Source organism: Numida meleagris, chromosome 5, assembly GCF_002078875.1.
Source record: "Numida meleagris isolate 19003 breed g44 Domestic line chromosome 5, NumMel1.0, whole genome shotgun sequence".
In the NCBI taxonomy this organism is placed as follows: domain Eukaryota; kingdom Metazoa; phylum Chordata; class Aves; order Galliformes; family Numididae; genus Numida; species Numida meleagris.
In genome coordinates this window covers 18,091,313-18,116,920 of record NC_034413.1, presented here as the reverse complement: position 1 = coordinate 18,116,920, position 25,608 = coordinate 18,091,313, and the positions used below count along the sequence as shown (strand labels likewise).

At 44.1% G+C, this 25,608-nt stretch overlaps 1 protein-coding gene across 1 annotated transcript; it reads right to left on the bottom strand.

Moving 5' to 3' along the window:
• ALOX5 (arachidonate 5-lipoxygenase) lies at positions 1,447–25,608 on the bottom strand. The gene is made up of 14 exons (XM_021397644.1): positions 25,459–25,608; positions 19,901–20,099; positions 18,953–19,034; positions 17,022–17,144; positions 15,269–15,375; positions 13,173–13,345; positions 12,283–12,429; positions 11,982–12,185; positions 11,692–11,778; positions 10,125–10,303; positions 6,813–6,934; positions 5,354–5,454; positions 3,196–3,366; positions 1,447–2,867 (listed from the first exon to the last, which is right to left on the bottom strand). The coding sequence occupies exons 1-14, from the start codon at positions 25,606–25,608 to the stop codon at positions 2,688–2,690; spliced, it is 2,025 nt and encodes a 674-aa protein (XP_021253319.1). The 3' UTR covers positions 1,447–2,687.

Genomic DNA, 25,608 nt, shown 5'->3' with positions numbered 1-25,608 from the left:
GAGTCTCTGCCCGGACATTCCACAGGGGATGTCCCCCAGTCGACAGAGAATCACTGCAACTGGGAAAGACAGCAAGGGAACTCAAGCTGAGAAGGCAGGTTACATTTCCTTGGACTGGCCATCAGCCATCCAGCTGAGACACATGCCACTGACTTTCGAGTCCTGTTAAATGTTACCTTTAAAGGTGCACCATCCCATGTCTATCACACAGTTGAGTGCATGACCCGCTTTAGAGAGAACTGATCCTTTCATGTTTGTCCAGGAGTGATCTTGGGAATGGACACTGCAGGACCTTAGGAGCATGACTTCAGGGACACATCTGTTCAAGCCATGGCTAAGGACGCAGTGGAGCAACTCACAGGCCATGCACAGGAAGGTGACTTTCTGGTGAACGCTGACTGGCTGAAAAGGGAGCAGGGAGTAGGATGGGAGTGTGTGTACCCACATAGAATCATAATCATAGAATCATAGAATGGCCTGGGTTGAAAAAGACCTCAAAGATCATCTAGTTTCAACCCCCCTGCTGTGGGCAGGGTTGCCAACCACTAGACCAGGCTGCCCAGAGCCACGTCCAGCCTTGAAGATCATCCCCTGGAAAAATAAGGACTATGATATTTGCATGTATTTGCTTCCTTACAAGTGACAGTATTACTTTTAACCTCCTCACCTCATTCCACAGCCTCTGCTGCAGTTAAATCAGGTTGCTAGTACCAGCCTTGAAAGCTGCACAACCAATTCCCCAGACTTCTCAGACCCAGGTCCGCAGGGTGAGATGCAAGGGAACAGATACAAGAGAGCAGCCATCAGCCTCTCTTTCCATATCTTTTCTAGAAGAGTGCTTGATTGTGCAGATCATTACCATAGGAAAGCTGAGGCAATAAGACATTCACTATATAGAGGGGAAGAACATGAGCTAGGGGGGGTAAATCGGATATATTGCATCAGTTTGTTGTGAAATTCAATTGTACTTTTTTTTGCTGTTGTGGTTCGCATGCTGTGGTCTCTGGTCCTCTGGCTGTCTTCCAGCACCACTCACAATCGCATGTCTTGGTGCCTGCAGCCATCACTTCTCATGGATTGCGGTAAGAGGAAAATGCACAAGTCATAAGCGTACTTCCGCAAGAGAAGGAAGTGGTCTCACTGTCCACATTTTTGCTGAAGCTCTTTCGCTGGTAGAAGAAAAAGGGAATCAGGGTACCGTCAAGGGTCTAAAATAGTTGTCCTTTCCAATTCTGTATTTCATATGAAACATGAGGGACACTTTAGCACCAACCTTTTCTGAAACTCACGTGAGCGACAGAAATAATTGTATTTTCTCAACTTACAGGAGCTTCATTTCTCTACACAGCACCTTATCTTCCTACATTCCTTACAGAAACCTTATATTCCTATCAAGTTTTTCTAAACATACAGCATTAGAAAGTCAGTTAAGAAATAAAAGCTAGATTTTCTTGTTCAGTTCTGTTTTATTAGCATAAGCAGCTTTCTCATCTATTTAAAAAATAAACAAAACAAACACTCCCATCTTACACCGCTAGGAACAAAATCTCCGAAAAATAATCCAAAAGTGTTATTAATTAAACTACTACTCTTGAATTTCCCAGCCCTCATTTTTTTCTTTTCATTGTCTCTGCGACTCTCTCAAAACCAAAGTCCAGATACTTGAGCCTAATCATCTATAAATGTAACAGGCACAACTTGGGTGTCTCTAGAGTGCAACAGATTATGCTCAATTGGCCAAATCCAAAGATTCTTAGAAGCCATCAGTGGATCTTTCTCCATAATCTGTATACAAAGCAGCCTTTCTTCCCCCCCAAAACAAAAGAAGCTACCCACAAAACCCAGCCTTCTCAGCAATGAAACAGACTAGGACTGTACTTGTTATTGTGCTAAGCACAACATTTGCCCATGCATATCAATGACAGAAAGCTCTTCTGGTAGAGGCTGAAACGAGCCCTACTAGTTTTATGTGGAAAATATATAGGTACATACAGATATAAAAATTAATCTCCAATTCAGATTTTCTCATTTCAGATGAGAAAAGTGATTTCACTGGAAGAAGGTGATTAAAAAAACTCTCATCTACATTATGAAAATGTCCTGCTTTTACTTTCATCCTGACTAGGGCATTCAAAGTTGTAATGAAAATATTTAGCAAACGTTTTTTAATCAGGTTATAAACAACATACAAAGTTTAAAGACTACAATTTCATGTCATGAGCATCATTATTAAAAATAGAAAGGATTAAAAGATGTGACTTGTTTATTGCTCCTGATACTATTTTCATTGAATCAGATGAGCGAAATGAGGAATACGAAGACACCCATCTTCATGCAGTACTTTTTCACTGTTACCGTCCAATTCTCACATACGATGTGGCAGCACTCAGCTAGAAAGCAATTTCAGCAATTTCTTTGTTTTGACTGGGAAAGGGAAAGCTAACAGATATTGATTCTAAGATTAACATAAAAATCTTGGTGATATAAGCCTAAGGAGTTGCCAGCTAGACTGTGTGCAAGATTTGTCATAGTTAAATTTGCTTTGGAAGCCAAAACAGACTATGGGTCAGCTCTGATGGAGAGAGCGTGTTTGTTATTTTACTGATTTCTGAAAGGTCACTAATAACAACTATATGTAACAGGAAAACATTCACTGGTTTTATACTCCTCTGAGCTCTCCTTGTTGCTCAAACAGCAACGCTGTTGGGAATGCGATTTGGGGACAGGTAGTAGTAAGGCAGCTTTTTGTTCTTGTTGCGCTCGGTGATGGCGCTGACGATCTCATCCAGATTCTTGCGGAATTTTGCCATAGCCTCTTTCACTGGCTTCTCCACGAAATGTTCATCCGGGTACACGCCCAGAAACAGCTAGTTGAAAAAAACATCAAGAAATCATGCTTTGAGGTGAAGAAGACTGTTCTGTCTCAATGCTATGTCATCCAGCAGAACAACACCCTGAGCCTTAGGAGTGCTACTTTTATGTCCAATCAGTATTTAAGCTAGCCTACACTAGCACTGCCAGTGAAAGATGTGTGCTGTCCTCCCTCCATCCCTGGTTGCTGCTCCTCATCCCTGGATGCTCAGATCAAACACTGCCAAGAGCAGCACTACAACCTCATGAGTCAAGGTGGTCTTGCCATAGCTCTTGTTGTCTCACCTACATCCCCCACTGCCTGGAGAGCGGAGGTCAACTTACTTCGTTGTCCTGGAACTGGCTCAAGGCCCAGACAGCTCCCAGGTGCCAACAGGAACGCCCTCTGTCTGGCAGACTCTCCACAATCTGCTCGATGGTGACTGTCCCCTTTTCTGTCGGAGGAGGGCAGCGCATGGTTGGTGGGGCATTGGGAATCCAGGAACACCAGTCATACTGCACGAGGCAAGAAAGCACAGTGAAAAGCTACAGTGGCAGGTATTCATGAACACTTCAAAGGAAATGATGAAATTTGGCACTGTGGAGTCTGCTTCTGTAATATGAGTCCCTCGGAAACAAAAGATACTAGTGAAACTAAAAGAAAGAGAGATGCTCTAGTGAAGGACTGAAGGAGGTAACGAAGTCCCTACTATCTTTCCCAGGAGGATCTCACAAGGGAGAGAGTGGGGTCACCTTCATAGGAGCAGTTATTCTGCTGACCACAGACCCAGATTCACTGGTCAGGCTAAGAATTTAACTATTTTAATAAACATGATCTCCTCATAGTCTGAGGTCATCTCTGATAAAACCACTAAAATAGGTATAATTTCCTTTTCTCCGATGCTCTGTTCTGCAAAACCTGCTCTAAGAACATGCCCACAGTACTGTGGTAAAACAAGCTTGCAGTTTTTATTGTGTTTGGAGGATATGTTTGCTGTTCTCCAGTCAAAACACACCATTCTTAAATCCCCAGATTTGGTGATAATCCCTGTTATTGAGGTTGTGATTCCCTATGCCAGATCTCTGAGCTTGCACGTGCACTTATTGCTGGGGCATCGTCAAAGACCTCCATGGCTCTGGTACCCCAACATGCACTCACCCAGAGCAAGCCATGGCAACCTGCTGGCACTTCCTTGCCAGGCCATTGGGTAAAGATGGTAGGAGAGGTGGCTGATGCTAAATATGTCATGTAGATGTGTCTATGGTGAGCACTGGACTAGGAACCCAGAGATGTAGTGGGTGTCCTACCCCTGGAGACATTCAAGGTCAGGTTGTACGGGGCTCTGAGCAACCTCGTAGAGCTGTAGGTGGCCCTGTTCATTGCAGGGGAGTTGGACTAGATGGCCTTTAAGGGTCCCTCCCAACTCAAACAGTTCTGTGATTCTAACTCAGAATCGCTTCTGGGATGCTTCAGCATTGCAGGACGGTGATGCCTCATCTTGCCTCAGTTAAGAACCTGAGTTTTGCTACCATCTGAGATGCTGCAGTTACCATTAACCTCTCTTTTCAAAGTAGTTTTTCCTTACTTCCATATATATATCTGCCCACCCTGCCTGATGGATACCTCCTAGATACCATGGAAAATCTGGACCCATGTCCTAGTGGCTTCAATACAATTTTACCTTGTAGCAGCTTATCTATGCTGCCTCAGAAGGCAGAAGTGCAACTCCCACAGATTCATGCAAGGCAGTTTTCAACACTGGCAAATGCTCCAGCAGGCCAGCTAGATTGCTGTACTACTGGGATTAAACTGCTGAAACACCCAGCTGAGCCAACTCAAAGACTGTGTACAGCTGTATACACTGTCAGTGTATACAGCTACATGTGCTGCAGTCATACAATTGAGCTGTATATGTTCCGTAAGCCACATCTGAAGATGGGATATATGCTACTCTGGCACAAATATGCTGCCAAATTAGCACAGCTTACAACAGCAGCTCTTGGTAGTCACCCATGCATGTACTCATAGCAAATGCAAAGCAAAGCCACTTAGCATAACTCATTCATTTTGTTGCAGAATGAGACACAGACTGCCAGCATGTACTTAGGCAGTTCAGTTGACGTCAGGAAGTCATAGGGCTGTGGTAGCCAGACTGTACACCTGATCCCTTCAGCATTTCCAAAATGGGTTTCAGTAATCCATTTAAATGCTTTAAAACAAAATTGTTCCTCATAATAAAATAAATAAAACCAAAATATACAAGGTATATTGTACTCCCAGTCGTGAGTTTCAGTACCTATCTAGTACTCAAAATATTCAAAATGTTTCCAAAATAAGTGTTTCCACAAACCTCATGGGGATTTGCAGGTGACCCTGCAGTTAGTTTGGCCAGAAAGAGCAATGTAATGTCTGCATATCTACCAAACAGCACTTCTCAGACCATGCCCTGGTAGGTGCGTCTCCCAGCCCAGAAGGATGAACATTCATCCCAGACACTCCTACCTGACCAAAATTCACAGCTGCATGCTGGGCTGACGTGGTGAATATTATCACTGTGAGATATTCTGCTAGTTTCTCTCGTGTCTTGATCACCTTAGGAAACCCTGAATGAGGGAGAAGAAAAGAATAAGTCAGCCATGAAATAACCCAGTTACCCAGTAGTCATCAGTTGAAGGTGTTAATCAGAGGACCACATCACAGTCACCAAAGAGCAGGGCATTCTCTTTCTGACTCTATTAGTAGTTCTGCCATATGCTCTAACAGCAGTTACTCAAGCTCTGTGTCTTGGCTGTCCAGCCATAAAGTCAGAGTGATCCTGCCTTACCTCATACAGATTTGTAAGGCCTCACCATTGTTTGCAAAGCAGGTGGCGTTCCTTAGGAGAAAGGCAAAGCATAATTATACCTTTAAAATATATGGCATCCCTGTCCTCATACCCTATCTACCCTGCAGCAAGGAACCTAGAGAGTCCCTTTTTCTTCCTTCTGCAGTGCAAGCAGGGAAAGTTCACGCCAAAGAGCAAATGGCTGTCTGCTTTTATTTATAAATGTCTGAGGCTCAGCAGTCAATTCCACTGTGGGAACAAGTGCGGGGAGAGCTTATTCGCTGAAACAGTAAGTAAGGAAATAAGAACTTCTGAAACTAAAACAGAATGAGGAACAGAAATAGTTGCATCAAGCAGTCTTTGAGGGGGAGTAATCAAATAGAGCTATTTAAAGAAAGAATAGTCAGGGACAAGGGAAATATTTTGTCACCAAAGCACATCCAAGCCTGCATTGTTCACATCCCAGCATTCCAGTCCTGCCCTCCACTCGCTGTCCCTGTTCCAGCCCAGCATGATGACAGATCCCAGGATATCTAGAGAGCTGACAGCACTCCGGGGTGAGCTGCCTCTGTGCCAGCTGCTGCCATGTCTGCACCATGAACCGGATGCAGATGCAAACTCAACCTGGCGCAGGCAAGAGTTCTTAGAGTCAAGTAATGGTTTGCCAGCAGTGAAAGGCAGCAAGAGGAAATGGATCAAAGGAAAACACTTCTTGTAAAGAATTCTGAGTATCTTCTCTTGAGGAGAGCAGAACAGCTCAACCTTGACATGCATGTTGAAGTGCAGCATGACATTGCTGGGGAGATTCTCACTTGTTATTTGGTGCAAGATTTGAAGGGCAGGATTCAAGGAATTTCTAGCACAATCTGTTTGGTGTCAGTAACAGATAAAGATAGCCTCTTTCCTAACAAGCTTAAAGCCTCAGCATAGAAGATCAAAGGTCTGATCTGCCATGTACAGAGATGACATGCATCGCTCAATCTTATGGTGAGAGGTGGCAGAAGAAGGAGCAGTCTCCTGAAGGAGGGAAGGCCTGATCCAGGGTTTAATCAACAGTTCAAGATGTGCAGTACACACGGCCTTGTTGTCACTAAGGACATGGCAAGCTGCAGACCTGGCCAGTCCACTGTACCTTACCTGAGGCCTTCACACCCCTCATCCCGTACATGTAAATGTCTTTGACGAAGGCCTGGAGTTCCACATCTTCACACACCACCTCATCACTCTCGTAGTAGATTTGAATCACATCCTCTGCAAAACTGCAGACAGAGGAACAAATGAAAAAGACAAAACAAAAAAGCAGAAAGAAATCCTACAAAAGACCTTCTGCTGAGCTTGCAGAGAGGGCACTCTGCGTGAGGAAGAGTGGAGGCAATAGCAAGGTTCAACACCCTCCCACAAGCTGTGGGAGTGCAATCATTTCTTATCACTGCTCCACCACCAAAAGTACGTTGGACCGCAGTCATAGAAGCATAGAATATCCTGAGTTGGAAAGGACCCAAAAGGATCATCAAGTCCAACTCCTGGCTCTACAAGACCACCCAAAAATCAGACACTCTCTATCCCCTGAATAGTCCCAGTGCTCCTCTGTGCTCCTTAGTCTCTTTTTTGAGCGGTTCTCCCCAGACCTCTGCCCTCACATCTATATCCTTTTCTTCACTTAGCACAGTCTCCCTCTGTGCATCATCCACAGGGAACAGGGATTCCCAGCTGGTGATATGGGCACCACTACATGAGACATTCTAAAGCCGCTCCTGAATACTGTTCAGACAACTCACCCCCTCCTACCGCACATACTTCTCAAAAAACCTAAGTGGTGTGCTCCAAAGTGGGGGTGGCCCTGGAAACTACTGTTGGGTACAACAAGTCTACAGCTTCTTAATAAGCCCACTGCGCACAGCAGACATCCCCTCCCTGTTCAGTTCCTCTTCTCACAATCCCTCTTTCTGCCCAGGCTAACTCATCTCAGAAAAAAAGGAAAACATTAAGATAATAGTTAAGAATTCTGGAAGCAGTGAGAACAGAAAAGCCTGATTTCATGCAGATTTGCATCTCATGACTGAATGACTGATTAAATGAAGTATGCAGAGACATTTTGTTAGCTCTGCAGGTACCCGCAATCTCTTGCCAAATATTTTGACAGCAACTCATAGGGTGAAACATTTGACTGCAGAAGCTTACCAATGGAATTAAGAATTGTTATCCAGTTCAGACTTCTCTATCCATTGATTGCAATTCAGAGACCTCTGCAAATCTGTCAGTGTGATTTCTGTTAGCAATCAAACCAAACGTTGATACTAAAGCAGACAGATGAATAACTGCATAAACACCAAGGGTTTTAGTAATTTTTGCTTCCATGGGAAACGAAACAAAAAGAAAAATCCTGCAACATGCTGAGAAAAAGTGGCCCTGCCTGACCTCTGCCTTCATCCGCTGGCACCCATACCAACTGCAGACAGAAGGGATTCCTCTTACACAGCAGCAGTATTTTAGCCCTCTTTCCATGCAAACACACTGTTGCGTATCAAGTATGTCTGTGGTCTTTGGGGATGAAATATCTTTGTCAAGATCTGCAGCTAGGTTGGAAATAAAAAGCAGAGGAAAAAATGTCAGAGAAGGGGTTTAAAAATCCACTAGGTGACCCTCAGTGTTTCCAGAGGGACACACTTATCAGCTTCTGTGAGCTTGGGCCTGGGATAGAAGTCATTTCATCAAAGAGTGGAGACTGACACTCCTTTAGAGAAAAGGAGGCTGTGGTGACACACGTGTGGCTTTGAGCTCAGGTGTGAGAACACCCAGTGCTCAGAAGCTCACTCCTCACGCCGTTTGTAAGCCAAGTACCTACGACGAATCTCTCAGCCAAGCCTGAGGTGGTGTAACACCCTCCTCCAGCTGACACTGACAAACAGTCCAACTAAACTGAGTTTACTATCTAGTATTTGAAAAGATATCCTATCTCAATTAGCACAAGAAAGCACAGGAAGCAGAAGAAGGGCAGGAACGGGCACACGTAGGCAGGGAAACTACATCAAGCAGACACAGAAAAGTTATAATTTCCATTTCTCTCAAATGGGCACTAACAACTGTAGGAAATATGGCAAGATATTCCCTGCCAAAATCATAGGAGACAAAGATACAGCCAACAGTCTAAACATCAAGCCTTTATTATTAACATCCTATTTTCTGAAAAGGAGCTATGTTTCAGTCTTGCAAGACCTCTCCAGACTCTAACTTGCTGCCCTTTCTGGCAAAATCTGGGCCTTGGAATTTTAAGGCACTTAAAGAAAGGTTTAGTTCAAATCAATTAATGCTTAAGTTTACTGGGCTTCAAAACAGCTCTCACACGAGCCACACTTAACATTTCCACTTCCACAAGAACACCAATGGGCTCACGTGGGTGGCTCAGGCTGCTGCATTCTCTCTTGGTTTGTGCATAGCTAAAAAAGCTAATTACATTCCCTTTGTAGGGCTAAATTCATAGAATCGTTCGAGTTGGAAGGGCCTGTTAAAAGTCTGGACAAACTCCCCTGCAATGAACAGGGACATCTACAGTGAAATCCTATAGAGGAATATATACTTACACAGGGGCTTCAGAAATACAGAATGCAAGAATATAGGCCTGGAAAAGACAGAAATCAAGTGTCTCTCACCAGAAAACCCAGCAGGAGCTGAGAGCTAATAACTGTTCTTCAAGATGGGTTCACAACACGCTACTTCACATTTGATGGCATTTATTCCCTGCCCTAGGACAGGATCATTTCAATCTATACCACTTTAGGAAATAATTTATTTTAAATGGTACTGGAAGCCCCCACCCCTGCAGACTCCACACATTCTCGAAATGATCTGTTCCCATGCTTCTCTCTATCAAACTGTAATTTGACTAAAGTCTTCCCCAAATCTTTTTTATTGTAATATTAGCCTTCAATTTCTTGAAGGCTAAAGAGCCTGTGTCTACAGACACAGGGAAAAATTCATTCTTCCTGATGAAAAATTTTATCTTTTTGAATACTTCCCCCTCAGTCTTCTCTTCTCTACACCTAAACAACGCTAATTCTTGGAATTTCTCTTTTCTCCTCCAGGTTCTGTACCATCAGCCCCAACGTTTCTGAAGACACTGTCCAGTTCATGGTTTAGCCTCGTTGCTGACAAGAGAGGGAAGAAGAATCATGAACAAGTTTCATGAGTAGCAGACAAATTAGGCTCTTTTATTGATCTCTCATTTATTCCAGAGGAAACACACAAACCACATGCAACAGAGAGGAACACCAGGCACCAACCAGTATGACCTACTGATCCCCTCCTATCACGAAAAAGAAGCCATGTGATCAAACAGCCCCAGCTGTCTTCACAAGACTGTGATGTAGAGCAAAGAGAGCAGAGAGAAAATGGAGTGGTGCCTCCAGGACAATGACTTTATTGGCCCTTTCCAGAACTACAGTCTCTTACCTCTTTATAGCCTCCCAGACTTTAATGCCGTCATCTCGGTAATAGTAGTAGGGGATGTCCTCTTTGCTGTCCATCCCCTTAGCTTTGATATCCTCAGGGAAGCAGAGTGAGCTGTAAGTCAGATCTTTCATTGCTTTCTGAACCATTTGTACGTGTCCTCCTCCACCTGTAGCATTTGCCTGCAGGAACAACAGTAAGATATGAACAGTGGGAGATAAATTAGGCTCACTCAGTGCCAAGAGTGGCTGTCCAAATTCCCAGGAGATGTGTGTTTTTACCAGGAGAAAAGCACATCTCCACACAAACAAGTGTCAAACTGCAGAGATCTACTACAGCTCTGCATGTTGACTTCAGAGTTTTCACACCTCTTCCATGAACCTCTGATAATACACCCTTTTTCTCCACAGGCACATCTTAGGTCTCGCCTTTTAATTATATAATGGAATACAGTAATGAAGTACGGCAGTACAGAAGTACTGAACCCAGAGCACTTTCTGCCCCAGAATGAGTGCGCATGTGAAGGAGGGCAGCCGGGAATGCGTCAGACTAGAGCTTTTGCTAAAACAGCAATACTGCTGCAGAGTGGTTTAGGATCAATGACAGGTGCTGGTTAGGAATGGAGGCTACTGTTAGGCATCCTGGGATTTAAGCCAGGACAGCAGTCCTACTGGGTGGCTACTGATTGGGTGCAGCCAGCGGGTCAGTATGTGTTTCATTTGGAAAACACAGCATGTCCACAACAAGCAGCACTGCAAAACCCTTTAGATAAACACTGCACACAAGCTCCCAAATTTTGCTTCTGTCATACGTGGTACTAGCATTGCAGCAGTATGCAGCTTACAGTTACTCTCTTCTGGCTGGCTGTATATCTATACTGAAACCAACAATTCTGGAACTGCATGATCCCCACCGGCAGGGCTTAGCAACACACTCATCTCACATATATGGGGTACAGATGCTATGCTTCTGCTCAGTGGGACAACTCCCATCAACTCTGCAAAGCCTCCACAGTCAGCAGAGGAGCACAGAAGACAAGGAAAGAATCTGCAGTTAACTTCTCTTTTCTCCTTCTTGGACAAAAAACTTTGAGGCATGGAAGCTTTTTTTTTGACTGGTGCCAGAGGTATATGAGGAACAGAGATGTCCTGAAACAGAGGCTCTCCTTATGAAAGGACTTCTGAAACCTCTCAAAATGTCCTGGTTGCAGCTAGCACATTTCCACAGAGAGTGCTGCATGCCAACCCACTGTGGTTCCTAAATAAGGCATTCTATTTTGGGGATAGCAAGGAGATGAAGAGCTGTTGTCACAGTAAATACTACTACAGTCAGATTTAGATGTTTGGATATCATACAGTTCCGAACTGGTGACTTAGAGGTGAAAGATATCATCTTTAGCACAACAGGAAGCGAATTCACTGAAGGCACTGTTTCTGTGTCTCAGATGATGCTGTTTATGTTTGTGCTTTAGCAGAAAGGTCAAGAAACAACACAGTATGTGATGGTTAAAGAATTAAAATGCATAGGGACCCATGAAGAATGACTAAGACTTTCAAAAGGGATTACTTACCTTGTCAAAAAGGCCGCATTCACAGATGAGCTGTTCTCGGGCTTTGGTGTTGATCGCTATTGTGAACCGCATGTGTGGCACTAACAGCTGTGAAATATGAAAAACAATGGAAGAGGGCAAATTCTTTGACTGAATTCAATACCAATCGTGTAGAGTTTGAAGTCCGCGATGAGAGCAGCTAGCTGTACACTGCCTTGCTGGGCAGCCAGTCAAACCATCCCATCAGGATGTACTTTCGGTTTGTCAAGCCAAAAAGAAAACCTCCCTGACCTCTTCATGGAAGGACCAACCTTGAAGAGGGGATGTACGGCAGGCAGCTGCCGGAACATGGCTATGCTGAACACCTCTGAGACTAGGTGTGTCCGTAAGAGATGGGTCACCGTCTGGTGGATGTGGAAATCAGAAGAGCGAACCCAAATTTTGGCCAGCAGCCAGTCATAGGTGGCATCTGAAGGAAGGAATATGGGATTTTCTGGCCCAGGCTTTTGACCAAGCTGGAAGAGATGAAAACAATACAAACCCGGAATCATTTGTGTTTAAGAGGAGACAACAAGTGATGTGCCCCTTTAAGCACTCTGACAGCAAGCTCACCTGGATTGCAATGGGTACAATTTTATTCTCCAGATTCTTGTACAGCAAACAGATGGGTGCAGCCAAGTACTGTATCGTGCATGGATCTGTCTTATTGGCATCCACGCCATCCAGCAGTTCATAGTCCACAATGAAAATGTTTCCTTGCTGGAAAAAAAAAGGGTCTTGGTGTGTTTTAACAGAGAGAGGGAAAGATGAAAGAACACAGCAAACACTGCTTCTGGTGGGAAGGACAAAAAAAGGACAGGGCAGCAGCTGGAAGGTAGATGAGAGAGGAAGAAGACAGCACAGAGAGGTTAAGAAAGAAAAGCAGAAAGGCACAGGCAGCAAGGCTCAGAACAAAGGCTGGGGAGTCTTGGTCAGAGGCTGGTTCATGCCCTGCAGTCACAGGTGGCTGCTGGCCCACCCTTGTTCATGGTGGCCCAGGAGTGATGTCTGCCACCGGGACAGCAAGCACCTCTACACAAACTGCCTGACTTGTGTCTGCTGAGCCCAACAGCAAGCCTCTCAGCAAGGAGCGACTATGTTTTTGGCATTCATGCAGTGACACTAAGGTGCAAACAAGTTTCACGCTGTTCCACACCCCATGCTCACTGTACAGACAAAAGGAATGTACCATCCTCCCAGTCCTTCTGCAGCATCTCATTTCAGCTCTGTGAGTGACAGAGGGTACCATCCATCCGGGCCCCTCTGACACTCCCTGTCCTTTTAGATGAAAGCACTGTGATGGACCCTTCACATTCTGGTGACATCCCTTTACCTGGACCTGGAGAAGGGCCTGGCCTGCAGCTGAAGAGAGGAGATGAGGCTGAAATATAGCTAGAACAGGGAGTGGAGGTCAGAGAATACAAGAAGGAGCAGATGGAGTCCAACTTCACCCGGAGCCCTACCTTCACTTCTTCCTCCAGGGTCAGGTTCCTCTCCAAGCTGCATTCTACCATCTCCATGGTCACTGGCAACTTCTTGGGAATCTCTGTGCATCTCCGGATAAGCACAGGATTGCAGCCATTTAGGAACTGGTAGCCAAACATAAAATCTTCTTTCCAGTGCTGCATCACATATTCTAAAGAAAAACAAGTCTGCAGCATCAATATCGCCACATTTAGGATTTCTCTGTTTCTTTCCCACTCCTTTTGTTATACTGCACTGAAACATTCAACTTTTATGAAAAAATATGCTCTTGATCTGCAGACCACCTCCCTAGGTCTTCTGTGATATTCTTCAATCTCAGTCTTCAAATTCTTGGGGCTTGTTATACAGACAGGTAAGCCCCAAACCAATGGCACAGGCAGGGGAAGGGAAATATCCAAGGAGGGAAGTGAAAGAACCCAGGGAACTGGGTGAGGGGTACCTGGGGACAGATGTTGACTCTGGGCTTCTCACTAACATTGCTCATTGGCTGTTTTTTTCTGTTTAATTTTCAGTTGTTAATAGAAAGCAGATTAACAATTCTTCTGAATAAAAAGCAGTTTTGGGGACTCCATCTCCTTACGATGTCACATTTAGTAGTGCTGTGTGTTCTCCACTGCAGTTCTCTGCTTCCTAATGTCATAATTGCCCCTTCAGACTACAAGTTCAGAGTCAGAAAACACATGATGATTAATGGGAAAAAAAAAATCCCACTGATGTCAACAGGGAAACTGCATGACTGAAAAAGGTCATGAACTTGCTTCTGCCAAGGCTTGCCAATAAACAGATTCAGAGGTGCACTCATATAACTGAGATCCTTTCTTACAGTTTAAAACTTACAGAATTGGAGCTTTCCTCATGGGTATGGAAATATTATCAATGAAATTAAATGCAGATTATATCTAATTCTTGTACTTTAGGAAGCAATCTTATTAAATGCAACAAATTGCTGTAATTAGTTTTTAATAGCTCCAGCCTCCTTGTGTGCTTTACTTTATACTTGAAACCATAGAAATGCCTCCTATTTCTGTTAACTGGCCCTTAGTCAGACTGAAGAGGGGCAAAACTTGAGAGCAGGAAAGAAAAGTATGTTCCTTTGCAGAGCCAGAACGAGCACATTTACACACACTTGAGGAGATATATGCTAACTGAATAATAGCATCTGTGAATCTATTATATCCAGTAATACAGTAAAATAATATAATACTAAATAATATAACTGTGGGCCATAGTAGCAGGTTGGGTCTGGCTCACAAATCTTTACAGAAATGATTCCATCAGCCCATCTGCATCTGCAACTCTTTTACCTGTCTTTCAAATAACTGCTAAGATTTCACACTGAAAAAGATTATAGAAAGTAAGAATTTTGTCTTGGTATTTTAATACTACATCAGTGGAATTTTTATCAGCACAAAGGATATTCCAGAAACCAAATATTCAAAAGCACAAAAGTGAAACTCAGACTCTTACAGATATTTTCTTTTTCCTGGCAAGATGTGAGAACAAAATTGGAAACATGTCACCATGTTTACTGTAGTGTGCATCATGAAATCCAACATGTTTTTGGAAAGAGATGACGTTTTGGATAGATGCTGCGAGCCCTTTTAAGCACTAACTTGTACTCATTTCCAGCAAGAATTACAGTTAACTCCGGTTGTGGTCAGATGGACTATTTTGTCTGCAGCAGGACCAGGTGAAGAAATTACAGCTCCCAGCTCATTCTCAGCTCTTTGCAGCATGTCCCCAGGCTTACCGACCTGACAGCTTGCAAGTTTTGTCAAACTAACCCATTGGAACAACTTGCGCCATCGAAAGCATCCAAGCCATGGGCAGGGGGTTAGAACTGGAGAGTCTTTAAGGTCCCTTCCAACCCAAGTCATTCTGTGTTTCTATGGTAACCTTGCTTTGTGGTCTTGTGGGCTGCTGTATGATCAGCAGTCTAAGATTACTGTCTGTTTATGGTAAACGATGTGTAAGCAGAAGTGTAGGTCAGCCTTTTCCATCCTAATCAGATATATTTAAAATAGAAAATCAGTCATTTGATGATGCAAATGTGAAAAAATGCTGATGAACTCACCAGAGATTGTGTTACTGATTCTCACAAAGATCTTCTCAAAATCTGCGAAGTCACTCCAGGAAGACTGGAACATGTGCATAAAACGGTTGACATAGAGATTCTCCATCCTAAAAACAAAGTCTTATACCGTTACATAAATGATAGCTTTGTTATTAAATAGAAAACATTTATTTTCATTACATGATGGTGGATTTAGAATCAGGTTTCCTTTCCACTAGCATCTTCAAATGTGTGAAGAAAAGGAAATGCGCTGCACAAAGATGGGGAGGGCAGTTAACATTGCAAAGAAAGACCACAGGGTCACAGCACATCCTCCCAAAGAGAATTAAAGGGGGCAGCTAGAGTTGTAAATTATAAACTAAGGCTGAGAGACCTTAAAATGAACTGGATTAGAAGTGCCCAAAGAGGACAAGAAGCCCGGAAAGACAGCAAGTGGCATTCTGAAAGAGGGCTCTGACCAGCATGACCAGAAAATCAGATGAAAGAGCTACTGTTGAGTCCAGACAAGGGACAGGTAGAACAGACTGCTTCTGCTGCTACAGATAGCAGCCAAGAGAAGAAGAGGTGCCTGGAGGCACGTTAGGAAGCATCTTGTGCAATTATCTAGCCTGGAACTGGAGACAGCCTCCCTGGAGGTCTCATCACCCCTGACAGGCACAGAAGGATTGTACAAGGAGCACAGAATGGCCTTTCCTGAGCATCAGGAGAAGGAAGAAGTATTGGGCAGGACTTCCTGGACAAATATTAAGTGTCTGAATATCAGGTGAACTTCCACAGGAAGCATGATCATGTAAGGTTTCAGCCATGTCAGGTCGCTAGATGGACTCAGATAAAGCATTCACTGTTACTAGGAGCTGCAGCTTTCTTAGAACGGCTGTAAAACCCACAAGTTCTCTTTCCAGCCTATGCTTGATGATATAATCCTTATCTGATCACTGAAACACTGAGAGGCACATCTTTCCAAAATATGGAGGGACCAGCATGTTATCAGAGTCACAGATGTAGGAATTGTGGATGATCTTGAAGCAGCCTTGCCCCATCTCATTCTGTCCCACCATTTGGTACAGTATGACATGGCTCGGGCTTGTGAGACAGCCCAGAAGCAGACTCACAGCAGAGGATTCCTATTCACCCATTAACCCTGTACTATTCCAAACTGCTCATCAAGATTTTTCAGGCTCACTCAATGGCCAGGACTCTGTTTTTCCAATGACATGACAGGTTCAGGCAGGATAGTGACTTTGTTGTCTGGAGCAGTCACATGTAGCTAAATTACGAGCTTAACCCACATCTGATGGGAACAGCTTTTCTTCAGCAGAGTCTCAAAGGTGCACTGACACCATCTTTTGGTACCTGATTGAAAGGCCTAATTTTCCCAAATAGCCAGAGGAGAGAAGCATCCTCAGGGGGCAACACTGAGCACAGCCAGACGCCTAAGGCAGCAGGTGCCAGTAACTTTCCTTCCTGTGCTTTTCAGCAGAGCCTTTCCTCATCCTGTCTACAGCCAAAACAAAACATTGTCTAATGAGAATGCAGAGGATCAGCAAGTTCCAAGAGTGAAAAGCATAAAACACTAATTAAAAAAAAAAAAAAAGATATTTTTTCCTTTATATTTTTCCTGTTTTGTTTGACCATAGGTGGGAGAAAATTATCCAATTCTGAGATTCAGTGAAACCTAGAAGGTGATCACATCGTTACTCTGCACAAAAAAAGTTTCTGCAAAATGCCTGAGTGAAGTACCACAAACACTTACGCTTTAGAGTAGTTCAGGATGAAGTCAATTCCTTTCTCATTGTCAAACTGGATGTCACGAGGCAGTTCACTGTGACAATGGGCATCAATGCTCAATGGAAAGCCAGGATGCCACTCCTTCCAGCTGAGAAAAGAGAAGTTGGATGAACCGTATAACTTCACCAGCACAAGAGCTGCATCGTTCTTTTACCTACACTGCTGCTGTGACTCAGCTACAGAGAAAACCTGCATCAGCCTCACTTGGGACAAAAATACTGTCTTATACTGCAATACCTACCAGTAACCTAGAGAAACATGAATTACAACAGAAAGCGTCTACTTGGCCAACTACCATCACAAAACTTGAAGTATCTTAATACCTGTGATATTTCCAAATACCTGTCACAATTGGTTGGAATTAGCAGTAACTACAAATTTACTGGGAAGGGAAAGGAGCAGAAAGACAGCTATACAATGCACACTGTTCGTTCACATCAACCTCATTCTTGAGACTGCAGTTTTGCAGAACTAAAACACAGCCATAACAGGGTGAAACAAACAGCCTGAGATTTGGAGTAAGCAGCAATGTAATATTGTTTTGTCCATCATATTTGTGCAATGGACAGAGAGAGAAACACGGGTTTTGTAAGTGACTTGCACCCTCTCAGAAGTCTTTGGTGTCCAAAGGCACACTCAGACAGCTACCTCCCTAAGGTAAAAATGTTCTACCCGACTGGCACTGCAGAAGTCACCAAGCAGGAAAACCATCTGTTCCACATTTGCAAAAAATACTGTGAAATGACTAGCAGCTGAAAGTGTCAGGCATGTATCTCATTTCCTCCGAAAGGCAGCGCTACCAGAGGTGCATGCAGCCTGGGCTCAGCTCCTGACCCTCGCCTCCTGATGGTCGTGGTATTCGCCCTCTGCTGTGTATGATCTTGTATGGTGCCCCATTTTTACCTCAAAAGAAAAAGAGGCGATTTTTAATGGGGACTATTTCGACAGTGTTTCCAAATTGTTTGCCACACACAGACTGCATTGTGCACTATCAGTTAAACATCTGAATTGCAAATTGCTATTTTCCTGGAATTACCAATGGTTTCGTCTTCCTTTTTGCATGTGTAAACAAAATTTTGTGCCACTTATCTTTTTCATCCAGATTTTCCTCTGCTGTTTCCCATTATTTGTGATCCAGATTCTTTCTTATTCAAATTATATCAACAACACATGTGCCAAACCTCAATCCATCAGTTCTGAATAAACCCTCTGTTACTCTCATTCTCATTCTCCTGATAAGGAGAGGGAAGCAAGAGAGACTTTCATTCTTTCAACAGAAAGTATGTTCCAGCAGAAAGGAAATGTATGACATCTTCTGGAGCTACCTACTGATAAAAGATTTTCATGTCGTGACCTTCTCTTGGTTAGGAAAAAGTCTGTAACTGTAGAGAGATAAGTAACACAACTGTGTTTTGATGGTATATTCCAGTCCGCTCAAGCAAGGCCAGATCTTCCACCTCACCCTGGTTCAAGAATTGACTAAAACTCACTACAGCAGCCAAAAAGCTTCAGAATGAGATGACATGTTGATATCGCATTCCAAAACTGCAGTCCTGTTTGTAGAAGACAAACAAAATCAATCTCTATCTTTTCTTGAAAGCACAGCTGTAGGCCAGAGGGCCCACATTGAGACTGTACCACTGAATTTCACCTTACATCCTCCAGACAGGCTTATCTGGGATTCAAGTATCTTGTAATGCAGCCATGTGCAGCAGGATGACCATCATTTACAATGAATTCCATCTAAGTAGAAAAGCACATATAGCCAACATGCAAACTTTTGGTTTTGTTTTACCAGCAGTTCATTTAGAGCAGTATGATTATCTGAACATGCTCTGCCAATCCCTGACTTGACGACAACATGCCCTGGACTTCTGGGGAGTGTGAGAGACTCACCGGTACATTTTTTGACGATTCTCAAGCTCTTTGCGTCTGTGCTGCTTCAGTATCTGGGTCTTGTCATCCCGGGGGAGCTTTGCTGTGAATCGAGAGAAAGAGACAGGGTTATGAGGTTCCTCTGTCAGCACCCAGGTCTTGAGAAGGACACCAGTGTTTCAAAGCCTTCAAACTTCTCTCCTAGACCTTTACAAAATTTCTGTGGGAAATGCTCACACAACCCAGTTTAGTACCTCAAGCTCCTACTGTGGTGACTCAAGGGGCGAATTAATTAAGCTAAGAACATCTACCTTGTCTCTCTATAAAACCTGAACTCCTAAGGTAGACACTTGGTGTTAAATGGCCTCAGTAGGGTCATGGGACTTAATTTTATATTTCAGCATCTAGGAGACTTTTCATCAAAGAAATCATAATATTTTCTGGGACAATATTGTAAGTTAAACTACAACGCTAGGAAATATCTCCCATCCTCTCCCCTTGAGCCGTAGTCTCTCCTACCAGCATGAGGCAATAAGCACATTTTCCTATCATGAGAACAGAATGACAACGCAGTGAGGCTTCAGTTCCAGACAACTTGCTCTTCTGACTATTTATCCACCATACTACTAAGCAAGAGAGACTTCCTTAGTGATGAGGAGAAAGTACAAGGTACGTGACTTGCTTTACATAGGCAAATGGAAAGGCAGATAAAGCCAGCAGGAGTTTCACAGAAATAGCTATTTGGGGTTGGAAATATTGCAGGTAATACAACTGATAATATATATGGCTAACAGTTTCCAGCTGGCTGTGTTTAAGGTACCAGCAGGGTTTCACTTGTTTTGGTCCTTTATCTCACCGTACTCTGAACACCATGCAAATGTCATGGAAGTCTGGGATGTACACGGGGAAAGATGAAGGAGAGGTGGGAGAATTCTGTGTGCTGCACAGGAGGTTTCTTATGGTGCTCACCTCTTCCATCTCGAAGGACAACCTCTTTTTCATCTGTAATCCAGCGGTAACATGGGAATTCCAGATAATCACCCAGTGGTGTTTTTACAGTGATGTGCTTAAGGTACCAGTCATCTTGATACCAATATTTTCGTTTCTCAATTTTTATTAGCTGAATTTCTCCAAGGTCTTCTTCCACCGTCACATCGTAGGAGTCAACCTACAGAGCAGAAGTAGTCAGGGATTTGCTGCACACACTGGAAAGCAAAGCCAGCACTGTACAAGCACACCCAGCCTTCCTTGTGGCTAGTATGGGATGAGTGCAACAGAACTTTCCTGATTCCAGTGGGGGAGAAGGAGAAGGACAGCAAAAAGGACAGAAGAGAATTATATGATGGCAATACAACTGAAAGATTAACAAAATAAGTAAGACCATATAAATCCCTCCAAAAATGGGGAAACATTTTGTATGTAAGCCAAAGATGGTATCACCCGTTGAAATGTTTGCAAGTTTGAGAAAAGTCTGCAGACGATGAAAGCTTTTGCTACTGCAGTAGCTGAAAGAGGTATTGATTGGGCAAGTCTATTCACACTGCTGCACCGGAAGGATAGTCATGTGGTTAACACATTGGATGGTGAACTCTTGATTCAAGGACGGGTACGGTCCCCTCACAAAGCCAGTGCTAACCCTTCCAGGACCTGTGCAATCTCTTACTGCATGCAGGGACAGCACCAAGGAAACCGTAGTTCTGGTAGCAATTGCACCTACTAGAAGAGAAAGAAATGAGTAATCATTTTTCATATGGCCAGTAAGGCACAATGCGGTGCTAAGCAACTCAGGAGAATGGGAATTGACTCTCAATTTCCAGCAGTGAAAACAGTTCAGGGCAAAGGAGAAGAGTCAAGTGCTCATTGTAAAAGCTGAACTGCCACAGCAATCCTGAGAGCAGCAGCCTCAGCCTGCCTGCTCAGATGATCTTGCTAAGCATAGGATGGTTACAAGAACAGACTGTATTCTCCTGTGGTTTTTTTCAGCACAGACAACAACCTCAGAAACACTAACCAGCTGCTGATACCGGAAGGGTGAGATACACTTCCTCTATATGCTATAGTGTCTGTGAGACCCTCCTGCCTGGGTGACTTGTGTCCTTTGGCTCCTGGCCCAGACACCATGCTCTGCTCATTCTCTTCAGGAGTACTCCCCAGCCAACTGGTATATACCCACTGTTACTGTCTTATTAGCTAGGAAAAAAAGCTAATTCAAATAAGGACCAAAACTGAAAAGGGAAGCAAGATGAAATTCCAGAGAGGAAAAAGGAAAAAATATATATATTTTAAATACCTCTAGATGGCACCTATTACCTCAACAGTTACAAAAGAAAGATCCATAGCAACTTGCATCTATATGATTACAAGAACACGTGCTAAGAAGGATCCCTCAGCATCCTTTCCTTTCCCATTTTAACACAAGTTTCCCATGTTATCAATGCAAAGTACCCTCCCTACAAGTTATGCATCAATTTCTAGCTGTGATGATCATTTTAGGATGAAGACATCTGTATGTCCAACAAAGTTTGAAATGACAGAACTCAGTTCTCTCATACCCCATAACATGAAACTACCAGCTTTCATGGCTTATCTAACTGACTCACAGAAGTGAGAGAAAAAGGAAGAAAGAAACAAACCAAAAAAGGCTTTGAAATCCATGTTGCAGATAATAAAGCCTTGCTTTTGCTCATCTTCCCCCACTGACGTTCATCAGTCAACTTTGAAACTGTTCAGGCTATGACTGATACACTGCGTCTCCTATGAGGTTGCTTCATAAAGATATAGGAATTTATTCTAATGTGCACCCTAAGTTCACTTAAACTCAAATATTAAAATCATTCTTGGCATCACTTTGATACACTGAGACTTAACAGACTGATCTCAGTCTGAGCTATATTCCCACTTTCCTACTAAAGCCAAAGTCATTGAACAGTTTCTTTCAAAAAGGAGTCTCATCGGGTCTTAAATCAGAATTTGCAATGCTGATGTCAACAGCACACCCATCCACACAAGGTGGTAGCATGTGGGGGAACTGTGCCCCACAAAACCAGCATGGCAGTCCTTGGCAAGCTTGGCACGACAGCATCTGCCTGCCAGGACTGGAGCTGGGAGATGAAAATCACAGAGCTAAGATTTCAGTCATCATATTAAAACAGTGCCTCTGACTTGCCCTTGCCTCTCCAAGCCGAACAGAAGTAGTTCTTTCAAAAGAGCCAATGCATACACTCATTTGAGAGTTTATGGTGCTGAATCTTCAACCCTTCCACCCCCTTCACTCGCACTATCCCAGAACAGCTAGAAGGATAATGTACACATGTAAATTAATTCCCTCGGTGATTCAAGAGTTTGAACCAGCCCTGGAGACTGAAAAACACTAACTGGCTTTTCCCAGAGATCACCACACAGTGCCTTGAGCCTTCACTATGGCAGGCAGTGGCTGTAGGACATAATCTGTGATCTTGCCCAACATACCCAACTACGCTTTTTAAAATTTCTCTTCTCCAAATGTTTAGCTAGCTTCCATTTCAAATAAAAAATCAAAATCCTCATTTACACATGCCTATTTATATAGTTTCTATAATTTACAAAATCTTACTTTACATAAACTTACACTCACATATACACATCTAGGATTAAAAACAAAGCAGCGGTGTGAACCAGACCCAAAGAGCTGACCCAAGTATCACATTGGCAGCCAAACCTTGGGCATGACCTCATTCCTCCAGTAGCAGTCTCTCTGCAAGTATTACAAGAGCCCTGAAATAGCTTAATAAGACATTGTCAGCCTAAATGTTCCCGATGGGCTTTACCCATTTTATGACCATCATGGTGTTAATGGCAACCCTGGACACAAGGTGACTCCTCACCCAGCTTCCTCTGCCTCCAAGCCAGAGCAGCCAAGGGCTGACCTGAGATCAGCTGATGCAGTTTTGCCAATGCAGTCAAGGTGTGGCAGGCTGGACAGACAGTGCAAGGCCCAGAGAAGCAGTTTTTTTGTTGCTCAATGTTTTTGTTGCATTCATGTTATGAAGTCTGCTAGTAAACCACATTGCACCCAAATGTCTGCATGGTGAGCCATAGAAGCTGAGTTTTTAAACCGTTAGCTTTAGAGAGAGAGAACAGAATGAATCAAGGCTGTAGGACTGTCCAAAGTCCCTTAGCATCTGTCTGAGCAATTTACCCTTATGCAAAACCCGAGCTCTTTCTGGCTGAGAAGAGCCCCCTGCTGACCAGTCTAGTGCTGCAAAAGGAGCGACAAACCAGCATGCTCTGTATGCACAAAGCCCCAAACCACACAGAACTGTGTTATCCTTCGGGAAGTACTGCTGAGTGTGTTTCAGCAAAAAACAGATGGGAGAGTAAGAGGAAGCAGACAGAGAACGGAGGGACGCCATGTCACACACACTGAAATTGCTTTGCATCAACAGGAACTTACTCAAAAGACAGCGAGTGAAGAAAAGCAGCTCCAGTTTTCTAAACTGCCCACGTCCAGCGCCCAGAGTAAGTCAGACTGAAACTAAAACTACACTCCCATTGTGAAAGCCCCTTCTGGTTTTCCCACATCCCTTTCCTTCTATCAACATTTGGCACGCAGATCTGCTCAGAGCCCTCGTCTGACATCTCTAGGAAAACTCACCATTTGCATTCATTCAAATGAAGCCATTCCCAGGATAACGGCACTACTGAGACCAGCCCAACGTTTAGTAAAGAAAGTGGAAAGTGACAAAGCCTTACAAAATAGTACTGTGGGATTCTGGTTATCTGCGGAAAAAAAAGTGCTTTCTTTTTTATTATTTATTTATTTATTCAAATGTGATCACATTTGAATTATTGGGCAGAAAAAGAAAATTATAGGGATGCTTTTGAAATGCCAGAGGCAGAACTGGTTTCAACTGCCGCATTTTTACAAAGCAACCAACCTGAAAGTCTTACGGTCCACTTCAGGGGGGTTTGTTTGCTTGTTTGCTTTTTGTTCTGTATCTTTATTTTTAATTCTCTTTCCTTCTTTCTTTGCGTGGCGTATCAGTGAGACTCAGTGTTCTGGGCACAATGTTATGCCTGGAGGAATGCACGGCACTGCCCAAGGAAACACTGCCCGCAACAACACAGCTTCACACATCGTGCTGCAAGCCCGTGAGGCAGCCATCGTACAGAACACACTAAGGAAGGACTTCATATGGAAATAATTTGGATAGTTGAAAAAGTCGAGGATTAGTCACGGACTTTTGCACCCGGAAAGAAGTTTGACAAAAAAAAGAGAAAAAAGAGATGCCTCGGCTTGTTTCCTAACAATACATTTTGTATAGAATGTCAGGAAGCTATTTATACAGGTGAAGACTTCCAAATCCACCTAGAAGCTGCATTCCTAATGAGAACGTATGTGCTTCTTCCAAGCGTACATATTGGCTGCTGCAGGGTTGCTGCACTGCACAAACCCCGGCTCCTCACACCCTCACCCAGCAGAGCCCAGCACTCCTGGACCCCCATCTGCAGCCTGAGGATGGGAGCAGGGTGCCCAGTCACTGGAAATGTGGAGCTCAGCTCCTCAGCCAGGAAGGGCCCAGTCCTCCTGGGAGCACAGCCTCATCAGCCTCATTCTGAGTGTGCAGGACACCCTGAGGTCTTCTTCCATCTCTCTCGCTGATGTTGTTAAGCTTTGCTTATATTCACCAGATAAAATAAGAGGGGAGAGGGAAGGTTGGAGCTTGCTGATCTTTAAAGTCCCTTCCAACTTAAGCCATGCTATGATTCTGTGAAGGAGTGGATGCCCTTTTGGGAGATCAGGGTAACAAGATCTCTATGCAACAAATGCTTAATTATGAAAGAAAGTAATTTCAACACCAGTGACAGGGAGGTACCCACACCTCTTAATCTGCTTTTCTCGGGACGTTTATTCACACACATTTGGGGGTCATCTCTACACACACCATCAATCCTAACTCAAAATGCTATCATCTGTGAACCATATCTGAGGTGCCCAACCAAGGAAGGCCGGATAGCTGGCTCAGGCTGTGCACCCCAGGAGTAAAAATATACCTATGGGCAAGGCAGTACTGTGACGGTGGGGCCCAACTTGTATGCACGGTGGTGGGGCTCATCTCCAAAGCTAGTTAGGGGCACTCTGTTAAAACGTTTAAAGTCCCTTAAACCTCCTTCGATCTTTCGGAATCTGGGAGTTAGGGTTACAAATAAAATACATATTAAAAAAAAATAATAAGATCCGGGTCTATTATTTTGAAGGCAGGCAATAAACGAACACCACATTGAAAGGGTGCTCGGAGTACAGGAGATGGCAGCTGGACGGCGTGGGCACAGCACAGTGCACGCATCGAGGTGAGCCCGAGCAGCCCCGCTGACAGCCCAGCTCCAGCCCAGCCCCACACCCGCGCGTTCCTGCCGTTTTCCAACTTTCGCTTAAAGTTGCGACGGAGAGCTCCGAGCCCCGGCCCGCTTGCCCCGATGCCCGCTCCCAGCCCGGCAGCAGCGGGACGTGCACTGCCGGGCTGAGCCGGGTCTGCGCGGGCACTTACCGCGCCGCGCTCGAAGTCGTTGTAGAAGGGTTTGTCCAGGAGGTGCCTCTCGCTGCAGCCCGCGGTGCCCTCCAGGCTCAGGTACACGTAGTCGTCGGTGCCCGCGAACCACTGGCTGCCCGTAGCCACGGTGACGGTGTAGGACGGCAT